The sequence below is a fragment of the Xenopus laevis genome, chromosome 8S, assembly GCF_017654675.1.
Source record: "Xenopus laevis strain J_2021 chromosome 8S, Xenopus_laevis_v10.1, whole genome shotgun sequence".
Classification (NCBI taxonomy): Eukaryota; Metazoa; Chordata; class Amphibia; order Anura; family Pipidae; genus Xenopus; species Xenopus laevis.
In genome coordinates this window covers 102,182,073-102,202,072 of record NC_054386.1, presented here as the reverse complement: position 1 = coordinate 102,202,072, position 20,000 = coordinate 102,182,073, and the positions used below count along the sequence as shown (strand labels likewise).

At 44.9% G+C, this 20,000-nt stretch overlaps 2 protein-coding genes across 25 annotated transcripts in view; one reads left to right on the top strand and one right to left on the bottom strand.

The window, feature by feature from the left end:
- Nucleotides 1–12,511: 12,511 nt before the first annotated feature.
- Nucleotides 12,512–17,626, bottom strand: c1orf43.S (chromosome 1 open reading frame 43 S homeolog). 3 transcript variants are annotated; one of them, XM_018233588.2, is made up of 7 exons: nucleotides 17,401–17,626; nucleotides 16,360–16,461; nucleotides 16,172–16,289; nucleotides 16,029–16,082; nucleotides 14,926–15,092; nucleotides 14,709–14,767; nucleotides 12,512–14,628 (listed from the first exon to the last, which is right to left on the bottom strand). In XM_018233588.2, the coding sequence occupies exons 2-7, from the start codon at nucleotides 16,420–16,422 to the stop codon at nucleotides 14,430–14,432; spliced, it is 660 nt and encodes a 219-aa protein (XP_018089077.1). In that variant the 5' UTR covers nucleotides 16,423–16,461; nucleotides 17,401–17,626; the 3' UTR covers nucleotides 12,512–14,429. The 3 variants fall into 3 exon arrangements, with proteins under 3 accessions (XP_018089077.1, XP_018089075.1, XP_018089076.1); XM_018233586.2 differs by lacking the exon at nucleotides 17,401–17,626 and adding an exon at nucleotides 16,978–17,133; XM_018233587.2 differs by lacking the exon at nucleotides 17,401–17,626 and adding an exon at nucleotides 16,590–16,949.
- LOC108700413 (ubiquitin-associated protein 2-like) overlaps nucleotides 17,128–20,000 on the top strand; it is a 29,812-nt gene continuing 26,939 nt past the window's right edge. For all 22 annotated transcript variants that reach the window (XM_041574575.1, XM_041574573.1, XM_041574574.1 and 19 more), the window contains exon 1: nucleotides 17,128–17,261. The gene's annotated coding sequence lies outside the window, so the exon portion shown is untranslated. The remainder of the gene's footprint in view (nucleotides 17,262–20,000) is intronic.

Sequence of the window (20,000 nt, the reverse complement as noted above, 5' to 3'; positions counted from 1 at the left end):
AATAAAATAAAAGCCCCTCCTTCATTCTGAACTACAACTCCCAGAATTCTCTACTGGCTAAAGGCTGCACTACAAGGACACCCAGGAGGGGGCAGTAGAGTGGACCGTTTCATGTCTGTCTGTGGGGGATGATGGGATTTGTAGTATAGCAGCATCTGTATTGGAAGGAGACTACTACCTAGAAAGTGTGCCATGTAAAGGGGAAGTAAACCTTGGGCTGGCAGCACACAGTCAATTCATTCAGAAGCAAATAACCATATTTTAGGCATCAATGGGTGTCAGAAAATGAGACTTTAGGGGAGTGCTGGGATTTCAGAAGGCGAGGGAAGGAATGTCTCTCCAACACTGGGAATTCATTCAATAGTCGGAATCTGTTGTGCCCAAGTAAAGGGCAAGATTGTGCCAAGGAACCTTACAATTGCCTGTTCCCTGCTCATATGGGGAGGGGGAGTAGGATGGGTTAGTGTAGGACAATGATGGGCCCCAGACTCCTTATTAGTTATACCAGAATTAGTTTTTGGGTGTAATGTCCTTTAAAATAAATTAGTAGCCATGTTCCACTTGCCATGACTGACAGTCCCATTTCTTGCTCAGCCCTAATCATAATCTCATTGCCCCAAGCCTCCCTTATTAGAGGGATATTAAAGGGATATGTTGGTAACCCAACCCCAGAGCCAGGGAGGATTCACACGTTCTGTGTCAGGCACCTCCTCTCCAATTATTGACTTTCTGTCACCCCCAGTAAAGTAAATAAACCACAGCGAGGGGCCCTAATCTCTAATCCACCAGATGCACAACTACAACAAAGGGGGGGCTCTGGGAAAGAAGTGTAACTGTGGGATAGCAGGTATAGTAGGGAGAGATGGTGCCTATAGTAACAGTGGATAATAGTCTCTGGGAAGGGAGTGTGACTGTGGGATAACAGGTATAGTAGGGAGAGAAGTGTCTATAGTAACAGTGGATAATAGTCTCTGGGAAGGGAGTGTACTGTGGGATAGCAGGTATAGTAGGGAGAGATGGTGCCTATAGTAACAGTGGGATAATAGTCTCTGGGAAGGGAGTGTGACTGTGGGATAGCAGGTATAGTAGGGAGAGATGTGTCTATAGTAACAGTGGATAATAGTCTCTGGGAAGGGAGTGTGACTGTGGGATAACAGGTATAGTAGGGAGAGAAGTGTCTATAGTAACAGTGGATAATAGTCTCTGGGAAGGGAGTGTGACTGTGGGATAGCAGGTATAGTAGGGAGAGATGGTGTCTATAGTAACAGTGGGATAATAGTCTCTGGGAAGGGAGTGTGACTGTGGGATAGCAGGTATAGTAGGGAGAGATGTGTCTATAGTAACAGTGGGATAATAGTCTCTGGGAAGGGAGTGTGACTGTGGGATAACAGGTATAGTAGGGAGAGAAGTGTCTATAGTAACAGTGGATAATAGTCTCTGGGAAGGGAGTGTGACTGTGGGATAGCAGGTATAGTAGGGAGAGATGTGTCTATAGTAACAGTGGGATAATAGTCTCTGGGAAGGGAGTGTGACTGTGGGATAACAGGTATAGTAGGGAGAGATGGTGCCTATAGTAACAGTGGATAATAGTCTCTGGGAAGGGAGTGTGACTGTGGGATAGCAGGTATAGTAGGGAGAGATGGTGTCTATAGTAACAGTGGGATAATAGTCTCTGGGAAGGGAGTGTGACTGTGGGATAGCAGGTATAGTAGGGAGAGATGGTGTCTATAGTAACAGTGGGATAATAGTCTCTGGGAAGGGAGTGTGACTGTGGGATAGCAGGTATAGTAGGGAGAGATGGTGTCTATAGTAACAGTGGGATAATAGTCTCTGGGAAGGGAGTGTGACTGTGGGATAGCAGGTATAGTAGGGAGAGATGGTGCCTATAGTAACAGTAGATAATAGTCTCTGGGAAGGGAGTGTGACTGTGGGATAGCAGGTATAGTAGGGAGAGATGGTGTCTATAGTAACAGTGGATAATAGTCTCTGGGAAGGGAGTGTGACTGTGGGATAGCAGGTATAGTAGGGAGAGATGTGCCTATAGTAACAGTGGATAATAGTCTCTGGGAAGGGAGTGTGACTGTGGGATAGCAGGTATAGTAGGGAGAGATGGTGTCTATAGTAACAGTGGATAATAGTCTCTGGGAAGGGAGTCTTATAGGAGGATTATGGATACAAGTGGAACTGCACTTATCCTGAGGTGTGTTCTGAGGTTATTATGGATAAAAGTGGAACTGCATTTATCTTAATGTGTGTTCTGGGGAGATTATGGGTAAAAAGTGAAACTGAATTTATCCTACAGTGTTTCCTGAGGTGATTATGGATAAAAGTGGAAGTACATTAATCCTTCAGTGTAGTTTTGTGTGATTGTGGATAAAATCTGGAACTGTATGTATCATACTGTGTATTCTGGGGTTATTATGGATAAAAGAGGAACTGCTTTTATTCATTGGTGTGTTCTGGGGAGATTATGGATGAAGGTAAAGATGCTTTTATTCCATGGTGTTTTCTGGGGTGATTATAGCTGAGAGTGGAACTGCATTTATCCTTTGGTGTATTCTGGGGGTGATTATGGATACAAGTGGAACCGCATATAGAGTATCCTTCAGTGTGTTCTGGGGTTATAATGGACGACTGACATTATATTTACACTGCTCTGGGAAGGAATTGGTACTGCTGATAATTAAACCATCTCTGCACTAAGAAAGTCAATGTAAAATCCAAATCTACTTTTCCAAAATATTTATAAATTGTGTAATAGACTGACATTTACTATCAAGTGCCCCAATGGTAACAAGTGCCCCTGTTAATGTACTCACCAAAGTAGTGCTTAATTGCAGAATCCCATTCTCACCCTTAGTCCTCCGTCGCTTCCCACAAGCTGTGATGGGCTCCCTGGTTCATGGGCCCTCAGTCAGAGTTTATAAGCCCCAGTGGATTGCTCTAGGGGTACAGGTCCCACCCTCCCCTGCTGCTCTAGGGGTACAGGTCCCACCCTCCCCTGCTGATCTAGGGGTACAGGTCCCACCCCCCCTGCTGCTACAGTTCCCAGGCCATTAATTACACAGCATTGATCTGCCCTTACCTCCAATTATCCAATCAATATTGGAGAGTCTGTGCTGGGCACTCACTGCCCCCGGCCTGGCTTCCAATTAACAATCCTCATTAGCTGCAACTTCTTTTTTTGCTTTCCCCTCGCTGAATCCCAAGCGCCTCACACTCTCTTCTGTGTCTGGGGGTGTAAAAGTGTTTCTTGTGTGGGTAGCACATAACTGCCGGCGTTCCCTCCATCGCTGGGTCTCAAGGCCTCCTCTTCTACACTCTCTGTTTGTTTCTCTAATCGATGCACAAGAGCTGGGACGGGAGTGGATCAGATGGTGCCATTTATTGACCCACTCTCCAGAGTGGGAAACATACAAGTTAGTGACATAGTAAGTGAGACTGAAAAAAACACACGTCCGAACCTTAAGTCTATAACCCGCCTAACTGCCAGTTGATCCAGAGGAAGGCGAAAAACCCTCCTGAACACAAGCCAATTTGCCTCAGTGGCTTTTGGTGGCCACCTTAACTGTCTCTGCCAGGGGGTAACGCCCTGGCAATAAGGGGTGTATCTACAGAGGAAGCAGACCCTGCGGCTGCAGAAGGGCCCAGGAGGTATAGGGGGCCCATGAGGCCTTAATTAATGAGAAATTTCAACATATATTGGTAAAAAAGGATTACCTCTGGATATGTTGGCGGCCCCTAAAATGAATTTGTTGCGGGGCCCAGTAACATATAGTTATACACATGGCTACACAGCAGCTTGTTTATATAAACTATAGTAGTACTTATCTGTTATCTACTGTGTATCCTGTGCTTGAATGGCTGCCCCCATGGCTACACAGCAGCTTGTTTATATAAACTATAGTAGTACTTATCTGTTATCTACTGTGTATCCTGTGCTTGAATGGCTGCCCCCATGGCTACACAGCAGCTTGTTTATATAAACTATAGTAGTACTTATCTGTTATCTACTGTGTATCCTGTGCTTGAATGGCTGCCCCATGGCTACACAGCAGCTTGTTTATAGAAACTATAGTAGTACTTATCTGTTATCTACTGTGTATCCTGTGCTTGAATGGCTGCCCCCATGGCTACACAGCAGCTTGTTTATATAAACTATAGTAGTACTTATCTGTTATCTACTGTGTATCCTGTGCTTGAATGGCTGCCCCCATGGCTACACAGCAGCTTGTTTATAGAAACTATAGTAGTGTTTCTGAAGTAAACACACCAGTTGTACCAGTGCAGGGCTTCTCTGGATTATATTTTTATTACTGTAAAACATTTTCATTTTTGACGTTTCACTTTTTTTTCATTTTTTATGCAATTTCATCTTGAATAACAAAACTGTTATAACACATAAAACATGCCCCTAAAATTGCTAGAAATGTGTTCAAACTTTCATAACCTGACAAATTTTGTAAACTGGACATGGTCATTAGGAGACATGGTAAAAAAACAAAACAAATCTTTTTGTCCCTTTTCCTTTTTTGTTGGGAGGTATGATGCAACAACAGTTTTTGGGTGAAGTTCCCCCAAAATCAAAAATACAAATATTTACAAGTTTTGGGAGAATATTTTCCATAGTCCCATTAGATGACATGGGGTGACTCTGATTAGAATATTGTACCTTCCACCCATGGACTCCTATCCAGAGCTGCAGAGCCAAGGGGAAAGTTCTGTCCTACTAAGAGCACATTCCCCACTCACATGCCTTTGGGAATCTCATAGATGATGGAAATTTAACTGACAGTTTTGCAAAATACTATCGATTATTGGTATTTGCCTGCAGAGATTCCATGACCTTGGGATTGAGACATATGTCCCGGGAACATCATGCTGACCATCCTCCCAACTGCAAAAATGCACTGTGACCCAACCTTACAGGCCTCTCTTCATGGGCACAGAGTTCCCCCAACACTCCCAGGTCTTTCCTTCATGGGCACAGAGCTCCCCAACCCTCACAGGTCTTTCCTTCATGGGCACAGAGCTCCCCAACCCTCACAGGTCTCTCCTTCATGGGCACAGAGCTCCTCTAGCCTCACAGGTCTCTCCTTCATGGACACAGACCTCCCCAACCCTCACAGGTCTCTCCTTCATGGACACAGACCTCCCCAACCCTCACAGGTCTCTCCTTCATGGGCACAGAGCTCCCCAACCCTCACAGGTCTCTCCTTCATGGGCACAGAGCTCCCCAACCCTCACAGGTCTCTCCTTCATGGGCACAGAGCTCCCCAACCCTCACAGGTCTCTCCTTCATGGACACAGAGCTCCTCAACCCTCACAGGTCTCTCCTTCATGGGCACAGACCTCCCCAATCCTCACAGGTCTCTCCTTCATGAGCACAGAGCTCCCCAACCCTCACAGGTCTCTCCTTCATGGGCACAGAGTTCCCCAACCCTCACAGGTCTCTCCTTCATGGGCACAGAGCTCCCCAACCCTCACAGGTCTCTCCTTCATGGGCACAGAGCTCCCCAACCCTCCCAGGTTTCTAGTCAATGGATACAGTATAGATTCTGCAGATGTGCAGAAATATCTCTGATGTACAAAATGAGATGTTTGGCTAATCTACAGAGTAACATTATGTCATTTGAAGTTATAAGAACACCTTTCCCCAGGTGAATGAGGGGCCTGTGTGTGCTCCATCCTGTGTTGCGCCCCATTAATTCCCTGTGTGATGTGAGCTTTATAGACAGACTTCCCTGTGCTCCCTCCCCTGTGGCCTGGGGCTGTCCGGAGCAAGGTCAGAGCTGCTGGACTGGACTCTGTTACTGGCAATCGGTCAATGCACATGAATCCACAACTGGGCCACGTCCTGACTCTTAGTAATGTGATAGACATCACTCCAGAATATTCCACCAATGCATTATTATTTTATAATAATGTTATAATACACCGTACCATGTACTTTGTATTGTAATATCCACTATTCTGTACCAGTGGCTGCACAGATCCTATCTGATCCCCATTGTAAGCAGCAGTCCTGTCCTGCTTTATGGCAGCTGAGATTCTAGCTATCTGTATAACAGAACATTCTGTCCCAGTGGCTGCACAGATCCTATCTGATCCCCATTGTAAGCAGCAGTCCTGTCCTGCTTTATGGCAGCTGAGATTCTAGCTATCTGTATAACAGAACATTATGTCCCAGTGGCTGCACAGATCCTATCTGATCCCCATTGTAAGCAGCAGTCCTGTCCTGCTTTATGGCAGCTGAGATTCTAGCTATCTGTATAACAGAACATTCTGTCCCAGTGGCTGCACAGATCCTATCTGATCCCCATTGTAAGCAGCAGTCCTGTCCTGCTTTATGGCAGCTGAGATTCTAGCTATCTGTATAACAGAACATTATGTCCCAGTGGCTGCACAGATCCTATCTGATCCCCATTGTAAGCAGCAGTCCTGTCCTGCTTTATGGCAGCTGAGATTCTAGCTATCTGTATAACAGAACATTCTGTCCCAGTGACTGCACAGATCTTATCTGATCCCCATTGTAAGCAGCAGTCCTGTCCTGCTTTATGGCAGCTGAGATTCTAGCTATCTGTATAACAGAACATTCTGTCCCAGTGGCTGCACAGATCCTATCTGATCCCCATTGTAAGCAGCAGTCCTGTCCTGCTTTATGGCAGCTGAGATTCTAGCTATCTGTATAACAGAACATTCTGTCCCAGTGGCTGCACAGATCCTATCTGATCCCCATTGTAAGCAACAGTCCTGTCCTGCTTTATGGCAGCTGAGATTCTAGCTATCTCTATAACACAGCATTCTGTCTCTGCTTTATGGCTGTTAATTAGCATTGTGTTAAGAGTCAGAAGAAGCCACACAAAGCAAAACAAGGGACAGACAGACAGTTGCACATGAGTTGCACATGAGAACAAGAATGAGAAATAAATGGATATTAGGAAGTTGCTTAGTAGAGTGTCAGCTTCTGTCCCAGTTGGGCCGCACATCAGTCTCCTTGTGGCTGAGACAAAGGAAACACTTACACATTCCTATTAACAGGAGAGCGCTGGATATCGGGGTGTGTATATATAAGTGCAGGCAGCAGGGAGAGGCTTTGGCTCGGAGGGAAAGGTGTGACTGGGCTTCTCCCTCTCCAGGAATTCCACGTTCTGACTTCTAGAATTTGTGCTCTTGTTTAGCCCCATTTCTGTACCCGAATATCCAGGCTGCCCCCAGTAACTAGACCATTGTCCCTTATACAAGCAAGTTGTATATACAGTGTGTACTATATAGGCAGTTCTTTTTCAGGGTTATGGGTCAGTGTCAGGCCCTGTTGTACTACAAATCCCAGCATGCACGGAGAAGGCCTTTGTTTCTCAGATGCAAATACCAAGTCATTCCTGGCTGGGTCTGGAATCCCTTTATTTATCCCCCTCTATTATTAACTTGTGACGGCAGATAAAAGCTGCTTGTCCAGTCTGTCCTGTTCTCACCTGCTCTTCACTTCTGCAGCAGGATCAACAACATTTGTCTCAGGAACATTTACTGGCCCTTTAAGCAACCTTGCATTGGTATCATTTTATTTTATATATTTTATTTGTCTGTTATTCACTCCTCAGTCTTCTATTAGCCTTCAATTTCAACAGTGCAGCTTTCTATGTGTGTTTGTGCTGCTGCCCCCTGCTGGCTGAAAGATCCCAGTGCAGGTAGAGAGGGGGCTGGGGGTGTATGGGCAGCACAGGGGCCCCATTGTTGTTGCAGCAGGGAATAAAGAGAAGACTATGCACCACAATCATAGTCCACTTGCAGCTCTTTATTCAGTACATTTGTGTCCATGGCTATTAAGGGGCTCATTCATTCTGCTCCAGAGATCCACTCCATTCTCCTACTCACACAGAACCACCATATCCATTTAACCCAGGTATGGCCAATCCATTCCCATCACACCAAGATTAACCTGTAACCCAGAAAAGAGGAATCTCTGCCGCTGGCAGGCTGGTACTTGAGATGCAGTAGAGTCTATAGTCTGTGGCAGGTAAAGGGTTATAACCATCGCCCACACTATGAATGGCTGTAAGAATTCATTTAGATGCACGGTGCATGGCGGCACAGATATCAGTGCAGACTGCAGCATGAACTGGGATTCAGCAGTTTTAAAGGAGAAGTAACAGCTAGAGAGTGCTGTCAGTCAGTGTACTTTATGTCTGCTCTGCCCATTACAGGGGTCCATAGAGCCTTGCGTTAGTATTGCATTGAGACAAGCTGCAAAGTGTCCCCCTATTTTGTACATTGTCACTTGCATGAAATGCTCCTCTGCAGAAGTGCCGGCCGGGGGGGCCTGTGACTGTTTCACCCACGAGAGAGGAAAAGATAAGGAAGCTCAGCTGAGGCAGAACAAGCAAAACCCACTCAGTGTAACAATTACTCAGTATTCCTCCCTCGTACTGAACATTCAATGCTAATAGTGGGGTAACTCTGCCCCCTGCTGCCAGTCTCACGCCAATCAATATCCCGTCACCTCTCGTTAGGGGAATAATTGTGCCCCCCGCTCTCCTATTAGAAATTGTGCACTCGACCCCCAATGATTCCCCTCAGCTGTTATTTGTCACATGCTTTACTATAGGGGGAACTGATGTAATTCTATGGTTTTCCTTCTTGATTTCCCCAGCACCCACTTACTGTACTTATTATCAAATGAGCCATCACACTGGCAGGGCAGCCGCATTAACTCTCTACAACTGGGATACTTCAATTCATACACATTCTTATGTTCTCAGGGGTAGTAGGACCAGGCAATAATGTGGATGAGTGTGTAATAGACACGTAGTAGGTCCAGGAAATAATAGAGATAAGAGAGTAGAAGAGTGCTTGGAGGACCTGATAATAATTTAGATGAGAGAGTGGGAGATGAGTAGTAAGTCCAGACAATGATTTGAATGAGAGAGTAGGGGGTGAGTAGTAAGTCCAGACAATGATTTGAATGAGAGAGTAGGGCATGAGTAGTAAGTCCAGACAACATTATAGGTGGGAGAGTAGGAGGTGAGTAGTAAGTCCAGACAATATTATAGATGGGAGAGTAGGAGATGAGTAGTAAGTCCAGACAATGATTTGAATGAGAGCGTAGGAGATGAGTAGTAGGTCCAGACAACATTATAGATGGGAGAGTAACATAGAAACATAGTAAGTAAAGTTGAAAAAAGACACATGTCCATCGAGGTTTTTTTTCTTTTCCTTTTTTTTCTTTTAATTAACTACCTATCTGCCAGTTGATCCAGAGGAAGGCAAAAAAAACCCATCTGAAGCCTCTCCAATTTGCCTCAGAGGGGGAAAAATTCCTTCCTGACTCCAAAATGGCAATGGGACCAGTCCCTGGATCAACTTGTACTATGAGCTATCTCCCATATCCCTGTATTCCCTCACTTGCTAAACACCATCCAACCCCTTCTTATACCTATCTAATGTATCAGCCTGTACCCCTGATTCACTTCCCAGCTCTCCCTGTAACACCCCTTTCCCTCCTCTAATCTCATTGGCTCCCTCCTGTCTGCTGGGAGGAGCTACTGGTGAATAAAGCATCCGACCCTTCCTTGTCCCTATCTAATGTATCAGCCTGTACCCCTGATTCACTTCCCAGCTCTCCCTGTAACACCCCTTTCCCTCCTCTAATCTCATTGGCTCCCTCCTGTTTGCTGGGAGGAGCTACTGGTGAATAAAGCATCCGACCCTTCCTTGTACCTATCTAATGTATCAGCCTGTACCACTGATTCACTTCCCAGCTCTCCCTGTAACACCCCTTTCCCTCCTCTAATCTCATTGGCTCCCTCCTGTCTGCTGGGAGGAGCTACTGGTGAATAAAGCATCCGACCCTTCCTTGTCCCTATCTAATGTATCAGCTTGTACCTCTGATTCACTTCCCAGCTCTCCCTGTAACACCCCTTTCCCTCCTCTAATCTCATTGGCTCCCTCCTGTCTGCTGAGAGGAGCTACTGGTGAATAAAGCATCCGACCCTTCCTTGTACCTATCTAATGTATCAGCCTGTGCCACTGATTCAGGGAGACAATTCTACATCTTCACAGCTCTCACTGTAGGAGATGAGTAGTAAATCCAGACAATATTATAGATGGGAGAGTAGGAGATGAGTAGTAAGTCCAGACAATGATTTGAATGAGAGAGTAGGAGATGAGTAGTAAGTCCAGACAATGATTTGAATGAGAGAGTAGGAGATGAGTAGTAAGTCCAGACAATGATTTAGATGAGAGAGTAGGAGATGAGTAGTAAGTCCAGACAATGATTTAGATGAGAGAGTAGGAGATGAGTAGTAAGTCCAGACAATGATTTGAATGAGAGAGTAGGAGATGAGTAGTAAGTCCAGACAATATTATAGATGGGAGAGTAGGAGATGAGTAGTAAGTCCAGACAATGATTTGAATGAGAGAGTAGGAGATGAGTAGTAAGTCCAGACAATGATTTAGATGAGAGAGTAGGAGATGAGTAGTAAGTCCAGACAATGATTTAGATGAGAGAGTAGGAGATGAGTAGTAAGTCCAGACAATGATTTAGATGAGAGAGTAGGAGATGAGTAGTAAGTCCAGACAATGATTTGAATGAGAGAGTAGGAGATGAGTAGTACTGTTGGTCCAGACTGTCAGGAATCGTGATGGAATCAAACCCTGATCTTTGTGTTTGGACAATCCTGCATTATACTGGTGAGCCACTGGGGAAGCTTAGTGCTTATACTGGACACTGCCCTGAACAGACTTACTATATTCTTGCAACACGGTTACCTTATCTTGCCTCATTCACTACATGTGTTGTCAGTCAAGCAATCAAAGCCCTTTATAAGCCTGTGCCATCAAACTTTCTGTTGCTTCATCATCTGAGCTCCTGAGCCCGTTCTACCTGTGTAATGCCGATCCCTGTGTTCCCTGCCTCCCTCCCTGTTCACCTTCCTGTGTTCCTCGCTCCTACCTCCCTGTTCTCACCTGGTACCCGACTCCTACTACTCTGGATTCCCTTTTTTCTGACCTCCATCCTCCTTCTCGACCTTGCTCATCTGCTGCTGCCATTTGACCTCAGCCTGCCTTTTGAACTTTACCTGCCGCCAGCCCTGACCATTTTGCCTGTTTCTCGACTTGCCTCTCTCCATTACAGGCCTGTATTTTTCAACTTCTGTGTGTTTGATTATTTTCTCATTTTATTAAATATTTACTTTTTGCCTTACTATGGCTTCTACTTATTGTCCATCCATTCAGGGGTATTACTTTGCAAATAGGCTCCAACCTGGTGGTCACTCACATGTGTCCAGACATAACACCAGACAATGATTTGAATGAGAGAGTTGGATATGGGCAGAATAACCAAGTAGTGATTTAGACGAGAGAGAGTAGGAGATCAATAGGAGGACCAGTAAATGATTTGGATGAGAGTAAGTCCATTTATATATAGTGATCATATCCCCCTTATATATTTATATATAGTGATCATATCCCCCTTATATATTTATATATAGTGATCATATTCCCTTATATATTTATATATAGTGAGCATATCCCCCTTATATATTTATATAGTGATCATATCCCCCTTATATATTTATATATAGTGATCATATCCCCCTTATATATTTATATATAGTGATCATATCCCCTTATATATTTATATATAGTGATCATATCCCCTTATATATTTATATATAGTGATCATGTCCCCTTATATTTATATATGATATCCCCTTATATATTTATATATAGTGATCATATCCCCTTATATATTTATATAGTGATCATATCCCCCTTATATATTTATATATAGTGATCATATCCCCTTATATATTTATATATAGTGATCATATCCCCTTATATATTTATATATAGTGATCATATCCCCTTATATATTTATATATAGTGATCATATCCCCCTTATATATTTATATATAGTGATCATATCCCCTTATATATTTATATATAGTGATCATATCCCCTTATATATTTATATATAGTGATCATATCCCCTTATATATTTATATATAGTGATCATATCCCCCTTAACTGTCTCTTCTCCAGTGTAACAATCCCAACTTGTCTTTCCCCATAACTGATCCCTTCCATTCCCTTTATCAGCTTAGTCTCTCTTCTCTGTACTTTCTCTATTTCATTACTGTCCCTCCTTATATATTTATATATAGTGATCATATCCCCTTATATATTTATATATAGGGATCATATCCCCCTTAACTGTCTCTTCTCCAGTGTAACCAATCCCAACTTGGCCAGTCTTTCCCCATAACCGAGCCCTTCCCTTCATATCCCTCCTTTAAAGTGGTCCAAAGCAGCAGGGTCTCAATCTTGGTCTATAAAGACCCTCTTCCTCCTGGTTTAATGCAGGTCGCAGCCAAAATAAGATCCATTCTACAGACACATTCTAGTTGCACCCTGGTTGGTATCAGGAATGAGAGAGAGACTCTGAGAGCTCATGTGAGAATTCACTATACACTGGATATGGTTGGGTTGTGATACACAAACAGCTCTGTCCCTAAATAACACTGTTTTATTGTGTGTGATTAAACACAACCAAAAGAGATTTCCCCACAGTCTCACAGTGGGTCAAATACAAAACACTTTCCTCCTTGTAACAGACAGAACAATTCATATAACTAATCTATTTCCATACAAATGTAGTGGTGCCTTTCTGCTCAACTTTGTAATTAAAAAAGGTACCCCCCATGCCTTAATGAAAATCTGGGCCCATTGCATTGTATCTATGGAGGATCTCCTCTATGGTCAGTCTCCAGCCAGTACTTACCCAGATTTAAATTGAAATTCTCTCTATTTCCTGATCCTACACTGTTCTCTTTCCTATGGTTAGCTAGGACACCTGGTACAATCTCACACTAGTACCACTCTCTCGCACTAGTCCCACCGCTCTCTCACACTAGTACCACTCTCTCGCACTAGTCCCACCGCTCTCTCACACTAGTACCGATGTCTCGCACTAGTCCCACCGCTCTCTCGCACTAGTCCCACCGCTCTCTCACACTAGTACCGATGTCTCGCACTAGTCCCACCGCTCTCTCGCACTAGTCCCACCGCTCTCTCACACTAGTACCGATGTCTCGCACTAGTCCCACCACTCTCACACTAGTACCGATGTCTCGCACTAGTCCCACCGCTCTCTCGCACTAGTACCGATGTCTCGCACTAGTACCACCGCTCTCTCACACTAGTACCGATGTCTCGCACTAGTACCACCGCTCTCTCACACTAGTACCGATGTCTCGCACTAGTACCACCGCTCTCTCACACTAGTACTGATGTCTCGCACTAGTACCACCGCTCTCACACTAGTACCGATGTCTCGCACTAGTACCGATGTCTCACACTAGTACCACCGCTCTCTCGCACTAGTCCCACTGCTCTCACACTAGTACCAATGTCTCGCACTAGTACCACCGCTCTCTCGCACTAGTACCGATCCCTCGCACTAGTACTGATCTCTTGCACTAGTACCGATCCCTCGCCCTAGTACCACCTTTTTCTCGCACTAGTACAGCCGTCTCTATGCACACTTCTCAGCACCAAATCACACCCCTTGCCTAACCATGGGAAAGAGAGCAGCCCATGAGCAGGAAATGTAGAGAATCCGAGTTCTGTATCAGGTAAGTATTCAGGGGGAGTATATATTAATGTGCCCAGAGATGGTTCATCATGGGGGGGGGCTATAGTAAATAGGCGGAGCTTTCATGCTGAGTGGGCCTTCATCAATGCAATCATTAGAAGGGAAGCTTTCTGGTTTATGTAACTGAACCAAAGGTATCCTTCAACTTTAATTGTGTAATAGTTGTTATATAATTTGTATTTTCACTGAGGGTGCAACTCAGAGTTCACCCCAGCTTGGGCATGCAAGCACCCATGAGAACAAGATGGCTGCTTCACCTGAGGCAGGGCTGTTTGTATTATGTATAGATCCCTGCAGTCCATTTATTTCAGTCGTCTGTCTCCTTCAGACAGAATTGTGCCCCCTACAGACAGGTTTTTAGTTGTATACATAATGTAAAATAAAGACTTTTTTTTGTACTATTCATAATACTTTGGCCTCTGGATTCCATTGATTGATTGACTTGGTGTTCCGCAGTGGTGCCTGCCCGCTATTCAACTTTTTCGTGTGTTGCTCCCCTTTTCTGAAGGTCTGAGGCATGAGCACCCGGATCCACCGTGGAAAGCCGTAAGCTTGTCCTTTTATTCAAATAACCCAGGCTTCCTATGATTCTTATGTATAGCCCCCTACAGATTGGGCACATTTCACATCTCTGGACCACAGTGGAACGTCACTAGTAACCAGCTGAAAAAGGAAAAGCTTAACTAAGTCCAGATCCCAGAATGCCATGGAGAGAAGATTCCCAAAAGCCACTCACTGGTCATTACTGGAAGGCTCTCCCTGGTGCTTGTGCTCAGAGAGTACTTTCCAGAGTATTATAGTTGTCCTTGAAGCTTTTCAACTCCAGGAAATGTTTGGGGCGTTTGCTTTTCTGGCTGGAGGGCAGGTAGGTCACCTGGATGGTGGGAGTGGATGGCACCTCAGAAGAAGCAGTGAGATCTTTAGCTGTAGATTGGCGCTGTTTCTGACTGCCCGCCTCTCTGGCTTGCAAACTGTGGGTACAGAGATGGTTACTGGGTTTACTCTACAGAAGGAGGAAGTATATTCAGTGTGAGACAATGGTGGAACTTACATGACTGACAGTTCTCTAAGGGATTCCACAAACTTCTCATGTTCACTCTTTCCATAGACCTGAGGCAACAATGAGCAAACAATGACAATTAGGCTGTCCCTATAGGTCACAGACCACCACCCCCATTAACCACAGTATGTTAATAATAGGGGTCTGATATTGATGCTGCTACAGCAAGTCCCACTGATGGGTAGAAGACTAAAAGCGGTTTCCTTACCCCAGTGCCATATCGAGCAGTGTCATAACCATCCAGCAGGGAGTCGATTAAACTCTTGCGGATCCCTTTGTACGGCGAGTTGGAGTTCCTAAGATCAAGCAGGAAGGCACGGAAGTTTTTGCCCACCAGAGATTTGGGGTGTTTCCTGTTTTCTTGAAAGGGGATATCTGATAAAGATAAGCTTCTGATGAGAGGATGCTCAATGTGAATTTTGCTTGTGGTGTGCCCAGAACATTCCTTCTCTGTATATTTGTATTTATACATATGGGAGGAGGAGGAGGTGCCATATTGATTCCCTTAGACAGTACAGTATGAGGGTATAGCTTATTGTGTGCCCAGAACATTCCTTCTCTTTATATTTGTATTTATACATATGGGAGGAGGAGGTGCCATATTGATTCCCTTAGACAGTACAGTATGAGGGTATAGCTTATTGTGTGCCCAGAACATTCCTTCTCTCTATATTTGTATTTATACATATGGGAGGAGGAGGAGGTGCCATATTGATTCCCTTAGACAGTACAGTATGAGGGTATAGCTTATTGTGTGCCCAGAACATTCCTTTTCTGTATATTTGTATTTATACATATGGGAGGAGGAGGTGCCATATTGATTCCCTTAGACAGTACAGTATGAGGGTATAGCTTATTGTGTGCCCAGAACATTCCTTCTCTCTATATTTGTATTTATACATATGGGAGGAGGAGGTGCCATATTGATTCCCTTAGACAGTACAGTATGAGGGTATAGTTATTGTGTGCCCAGAACATTCCTTCTCTGTATATTTGTATTTATACATATGGGAGGAGGAGGTGCCATATTGATTCCCTTAGACAGTACAGTATGAGGGTATAGTTATTGTGTGTGTACATGTAACTGGGCACCACTTGTACATTAGAACCCTGATAATACAACTGGGTTGTTGGGAGTCCATTCATTCTATCTTTTCCTTGCCCTTTAAGTGCATACTTTAAGGATTAGTGGCCATATTCAAATGGAAGGGGCCAGCATAGCACTAACTACACAGAGCAGGCCTGTCAACCCTGACTGTAAATTTTAACATAGCCAATCAGCAGCTGTGTTGTAAATCCAGTCACACTGACCTGTATCTTTAATGGCATCCACGGTCTTCATTCTGTATAAATAATTATAGCATCCTGCAACCAAACAAATAGTAAGTGACCAAAGATGTTCTAGCTGAACTGTAACAGCCCAGAAATGATCCTGCAGAGACAGCCGTTAATACCTTCCTGAGCAGGTCTGTCCAGCTGAAGTAATCGCTCATCTCCTGCTGCTAAAAGCTGAGGCTCAAACTTGATGTCCTGGACCTTAGAGAGGCGAATGTCTATCTTGTCCTTCAGCTCCTGCCAATAAAAGACATGAATAAAGGATACGAATGAAGGGGCAGTACTTTCTGTACGAAGCAGCACATACCTTCGGTGCATTGTGTCCCACAGGCACGTGTGGCCCCCGGCGAGACTTCATTGCAAAACGCATGATTTGCCGCTTGACCAAAATGAACAGCAGAACAAAGACCTGTAGAAAGGGAGAGAACACGGAGTTTGTGAGACAATCCCTCCCACTGCTCCAGATACAGGGAACTCTTTCCTGTATTATTATTATTCGCTATAAAACCTCTTCTCATGGGCTGGGATCATTCCTACCCACAATACGAATACGCCAATGAGCGCCGCCATAATCCCCGTGGCACAATCTCACTCTTTATCTGCAGAAACAATGAGCCTTTGTGAATAAAAGGGAAGTGGCCGGTGTTTCCGCTTTTACACCCCAAGTTCTGCTTTGCCTGAGTCACTGGCATTTCCCATGAGGAGACTGGAGTATTGACACACAGACACATGGACCAATCCAAGGCTTGAATATATTGTGCAAGGAAACACTGCTGAGCCCAGAACACTAATGGACACAAGTCTGAGGTAAAAGTCCCCACCACACCCCAATGAAGAATGAGATGTGGCTCCATTTCATCCACATTTTCCTTCATTTAACACAATGTATGAGGCAAAAGACCCATTATAGTAACCATGTCCTCACCAGACTGCCATAGGCCATAACCAGCACCACATTCACCCCAGACAACCAGTTACTGCTCTGCGCCATGTTTCTTTTCTTCTCCCCTCAAGCTACTTCCGCATACATTATACCACGTGACAGCATCCGACTTATTACGGTGAACGCACAAACAGCCAATCAGTGCTGTAGAACGCGAAAGTCATGGAACGCATGCGCGAGCGGCATGACGTCGGGCCGGCGAGCGTACGTGAACGGGGGCGGTGCGCTAGGGCAGGTCACGTGGTGCCAGAGCGGAGGAGCCGCAGGTAAGGACGGAGCTCGGCTCTCGGGGTTTGGGGCGCGAGGAGTAATCGTGGGAGGGGCGGGAGATTTCTCGGCCTAGTGATGAAATACTCGTGAGGGGCGCGGGGAAGCTTCCCGGGACCTCCCGTCCTTGTTACTTACCGCGGCCTAGTGGGTTGATGTCAACCCCGGGCTCGCGTGAAAGGCCATGCCGACTTCATCCGCTTTCACCGGGGGCGGAGACCGGGGAAGTTCCCGTACTTCATTCTTAAAGATGCTTCAATTAAAGCAAGTTTGTGTTTCTTTTGTGTCGGGGAGGCAGCGGTGCCTAAAGTGCCTTGTTACCCGGGAAACTGACCGCCTCACTGGATTTACTCAATCCGCCGCCTCAACTGCCCAGATCCCTCCGCTCTGTCTGACCAATGGGAACCCCGTCTCCTTCCGTGTTGTACAGGGACAGCCGGGACTTGATCTTCTAAATTTGTACCCTGGGTACCCCTGGAACTATAGCAGGGTGACACCCCAATGTTTCTATATATGTGTAACCTTGTTATGAGCTAAGGGGGCCCAGTCTGAAGGTCAGTTAAGGGGAGATTTGGGGTGAGTGCTTATTTGTACCCTGGGTACCCCTGGAACTATAGCAGGGTGACACCCCAATGTTTCTATATATCTGTAACCTTGTTATGAGCTAAGGGGGCCCAGTCTGAAGGTCAGTTAGGGGGAGATTTGGGGTGAGTGCTTATTTGTACCCTGGGTACCCCTGGAACTATAGCAGGGTGACACCCCAATGTGTACCCTGGTAAGTAACAGGGCAGGACCAAAATAAAGGGAGTAATTTGGCTAATTTTGGGTGGCAGAGATATTGGGCAGGGTTGAGCCGATTATGTACATTATGAGGTGACAGGAGTTAGTAGGCGGATGATGCTGGAGTATAAGGTGTAGTAGAAGAGACAGGGTGGGCCTTGCTGGTATCTTGTGTGTGGAGTATTTGCAGTTTAAAGAGAGATGTGGGCTCTAAGGTGTGTAATTACAGATGGCTCCTGTGTTTAGTCTTTCCAAAATATTAATTGTGTGGAACATAAATTAGAAATTGAAGGGGCTCAGCAATAGCAGTGTTTGTGTAACTGATAAACAACTTTACACAGTCATTTACTGTGGGTAAATATTTTTGTCCATAACTATTTACACCAACTGCAGTCACTTCCTCTCTGTAACCTTTAATACTTCCACTCTTCCCTTGAGTCACATTAATTAGGGAATATTTAGGCTCTGGACCTTTACACGTGGGCCCAGGATGAAAATACCCCCTTCCAGTTCAGCAATATCTTGGGTTGCCAGTGTTTTGGAAGCAGGAGGGAGGGATGCAGTTTTTCTATTGGCTGGAGGATAAATGTATAACAGAATTTCGGCATTGCATTTCCCGTGCCCAGAATTAAAGGCTAAGTAAACCTTTAAAAGTAGTGAATGTAAAATTGATGAGGGGGCTATTCTACGTACTTTTGTAATGTACATTCATTATTTATTTTGTTTTTATTCCAAGATATTAAGGGATACATGTACTGTTAATATGAATGAATTGTGTTACAACAGCGCCACCTGCTGGTCAGTTTCCCACCAGTCTGACCAGCAAGTAGTCAAGGAAGTTGTCAGGAGAAAGAAAGAGGCTGATGTTCTTCTGCTTAGGAATAAAATTAGAAACCTTTCTCACATCTTTCCTAAGCAGAAGAACATCAGCCTCTTTCTTTCTCCTGACAACTTCCTTGACTACTTGCTGGTCAGACTGGTGGGAAACTGACCAGCAGGTGGCGCTGTTGTAACAACATTCATTAATAATAACACTATGTATGTATAACTACTTTCAACTATTCTTTTAAGGCCCATGTTGCTAGAGTAAAGCTGCTCATACACTGCTGAAAGCAGCATCTTGGCCCATGTGTAGGACTCACAATGTCCTGCATGATTGGCATCTTATGGGCAAGGACCCATTGATGTTGTCTGACGTACACCATGAAGTTAGAGAGACATTACTGTGAGTCATTCACAAAAGTTTTCTGAGACGACTGCTTACTGTGATGCCTGGCACTTTGCAGCAATGCCACAAGCAAGATATTTTATCTCAGCACAAGTCACATGACTGGGGGCAGCTGGGAAACTGACAATATGTCTAGCCCCATGTCAGATTCCAAATTTAAATCTGTTTGCTCTTTTGAAAAACGGAGGTCACATGGCCTTATGTTTGGTCTCACCCAGTGTGTTGGGACACCCCTACATTCCAGCATTGGAATAAGCCACTTCCTCCTTCTCTCCCTAACTAATAGCTGAAGCCTCTGTGCAGCTTATTTCAGATATTGGCAACGTGGGCCCCTGGTCGGAGCTTAGTACAGCCCCACTTCCCCTTTATTTCTTATTAGACTTCCTGTCATTTAAGGGGCGCCTTAGAGCCAACACAATTGGGGTTGCACGGCGTTCATTATTCATCCCAGCTTTTGTATCATCAGCCGTGCACTTAGTTCAGCTGCAATAGGCAGCTGAACTAAGTCTTCAATTTTTGTGGCGTAACAGAACCTGCTTTCCATATTTAACACTGCAGCTATACTGGGACATGTCAGTGTGGCTGGGAGGGAGTACCTTGGATGGGGTGGGGGGGAGTTGGTTAAACACTGGGGCACTCTTCCATTACTAATGATGGTGTCACTTTCCAGCCAGTTATAAAAATGTGTCGGTATCCCTTTAAAGGAATTCCCAGCTGCCGGATTTGTGTG

Coding starts and splice junctions, on each gene's coding strand:
- c1orf43.S (XM_018233586.2), bottom strand. CDS start 17,043: ATGGCGCAGAGCAGTAACTGGTTGTCTGGGGTGAATGTGGTGCTGGTT. Junction 15,093..16,028: donor GGATGCCATTAAAGATACAG/GTCAGTGTGACT, acceptor TATCTTTATCAG/ATATCCCCTTTCAAGAAAAC. Junction 14,629..14,708: donor CTTAGAGAACTGTCAGTCAT/GTAAGTTCCACC, acceptor CTGTACCCACAG/TTTGCAAGCCAGAGAGGCGG.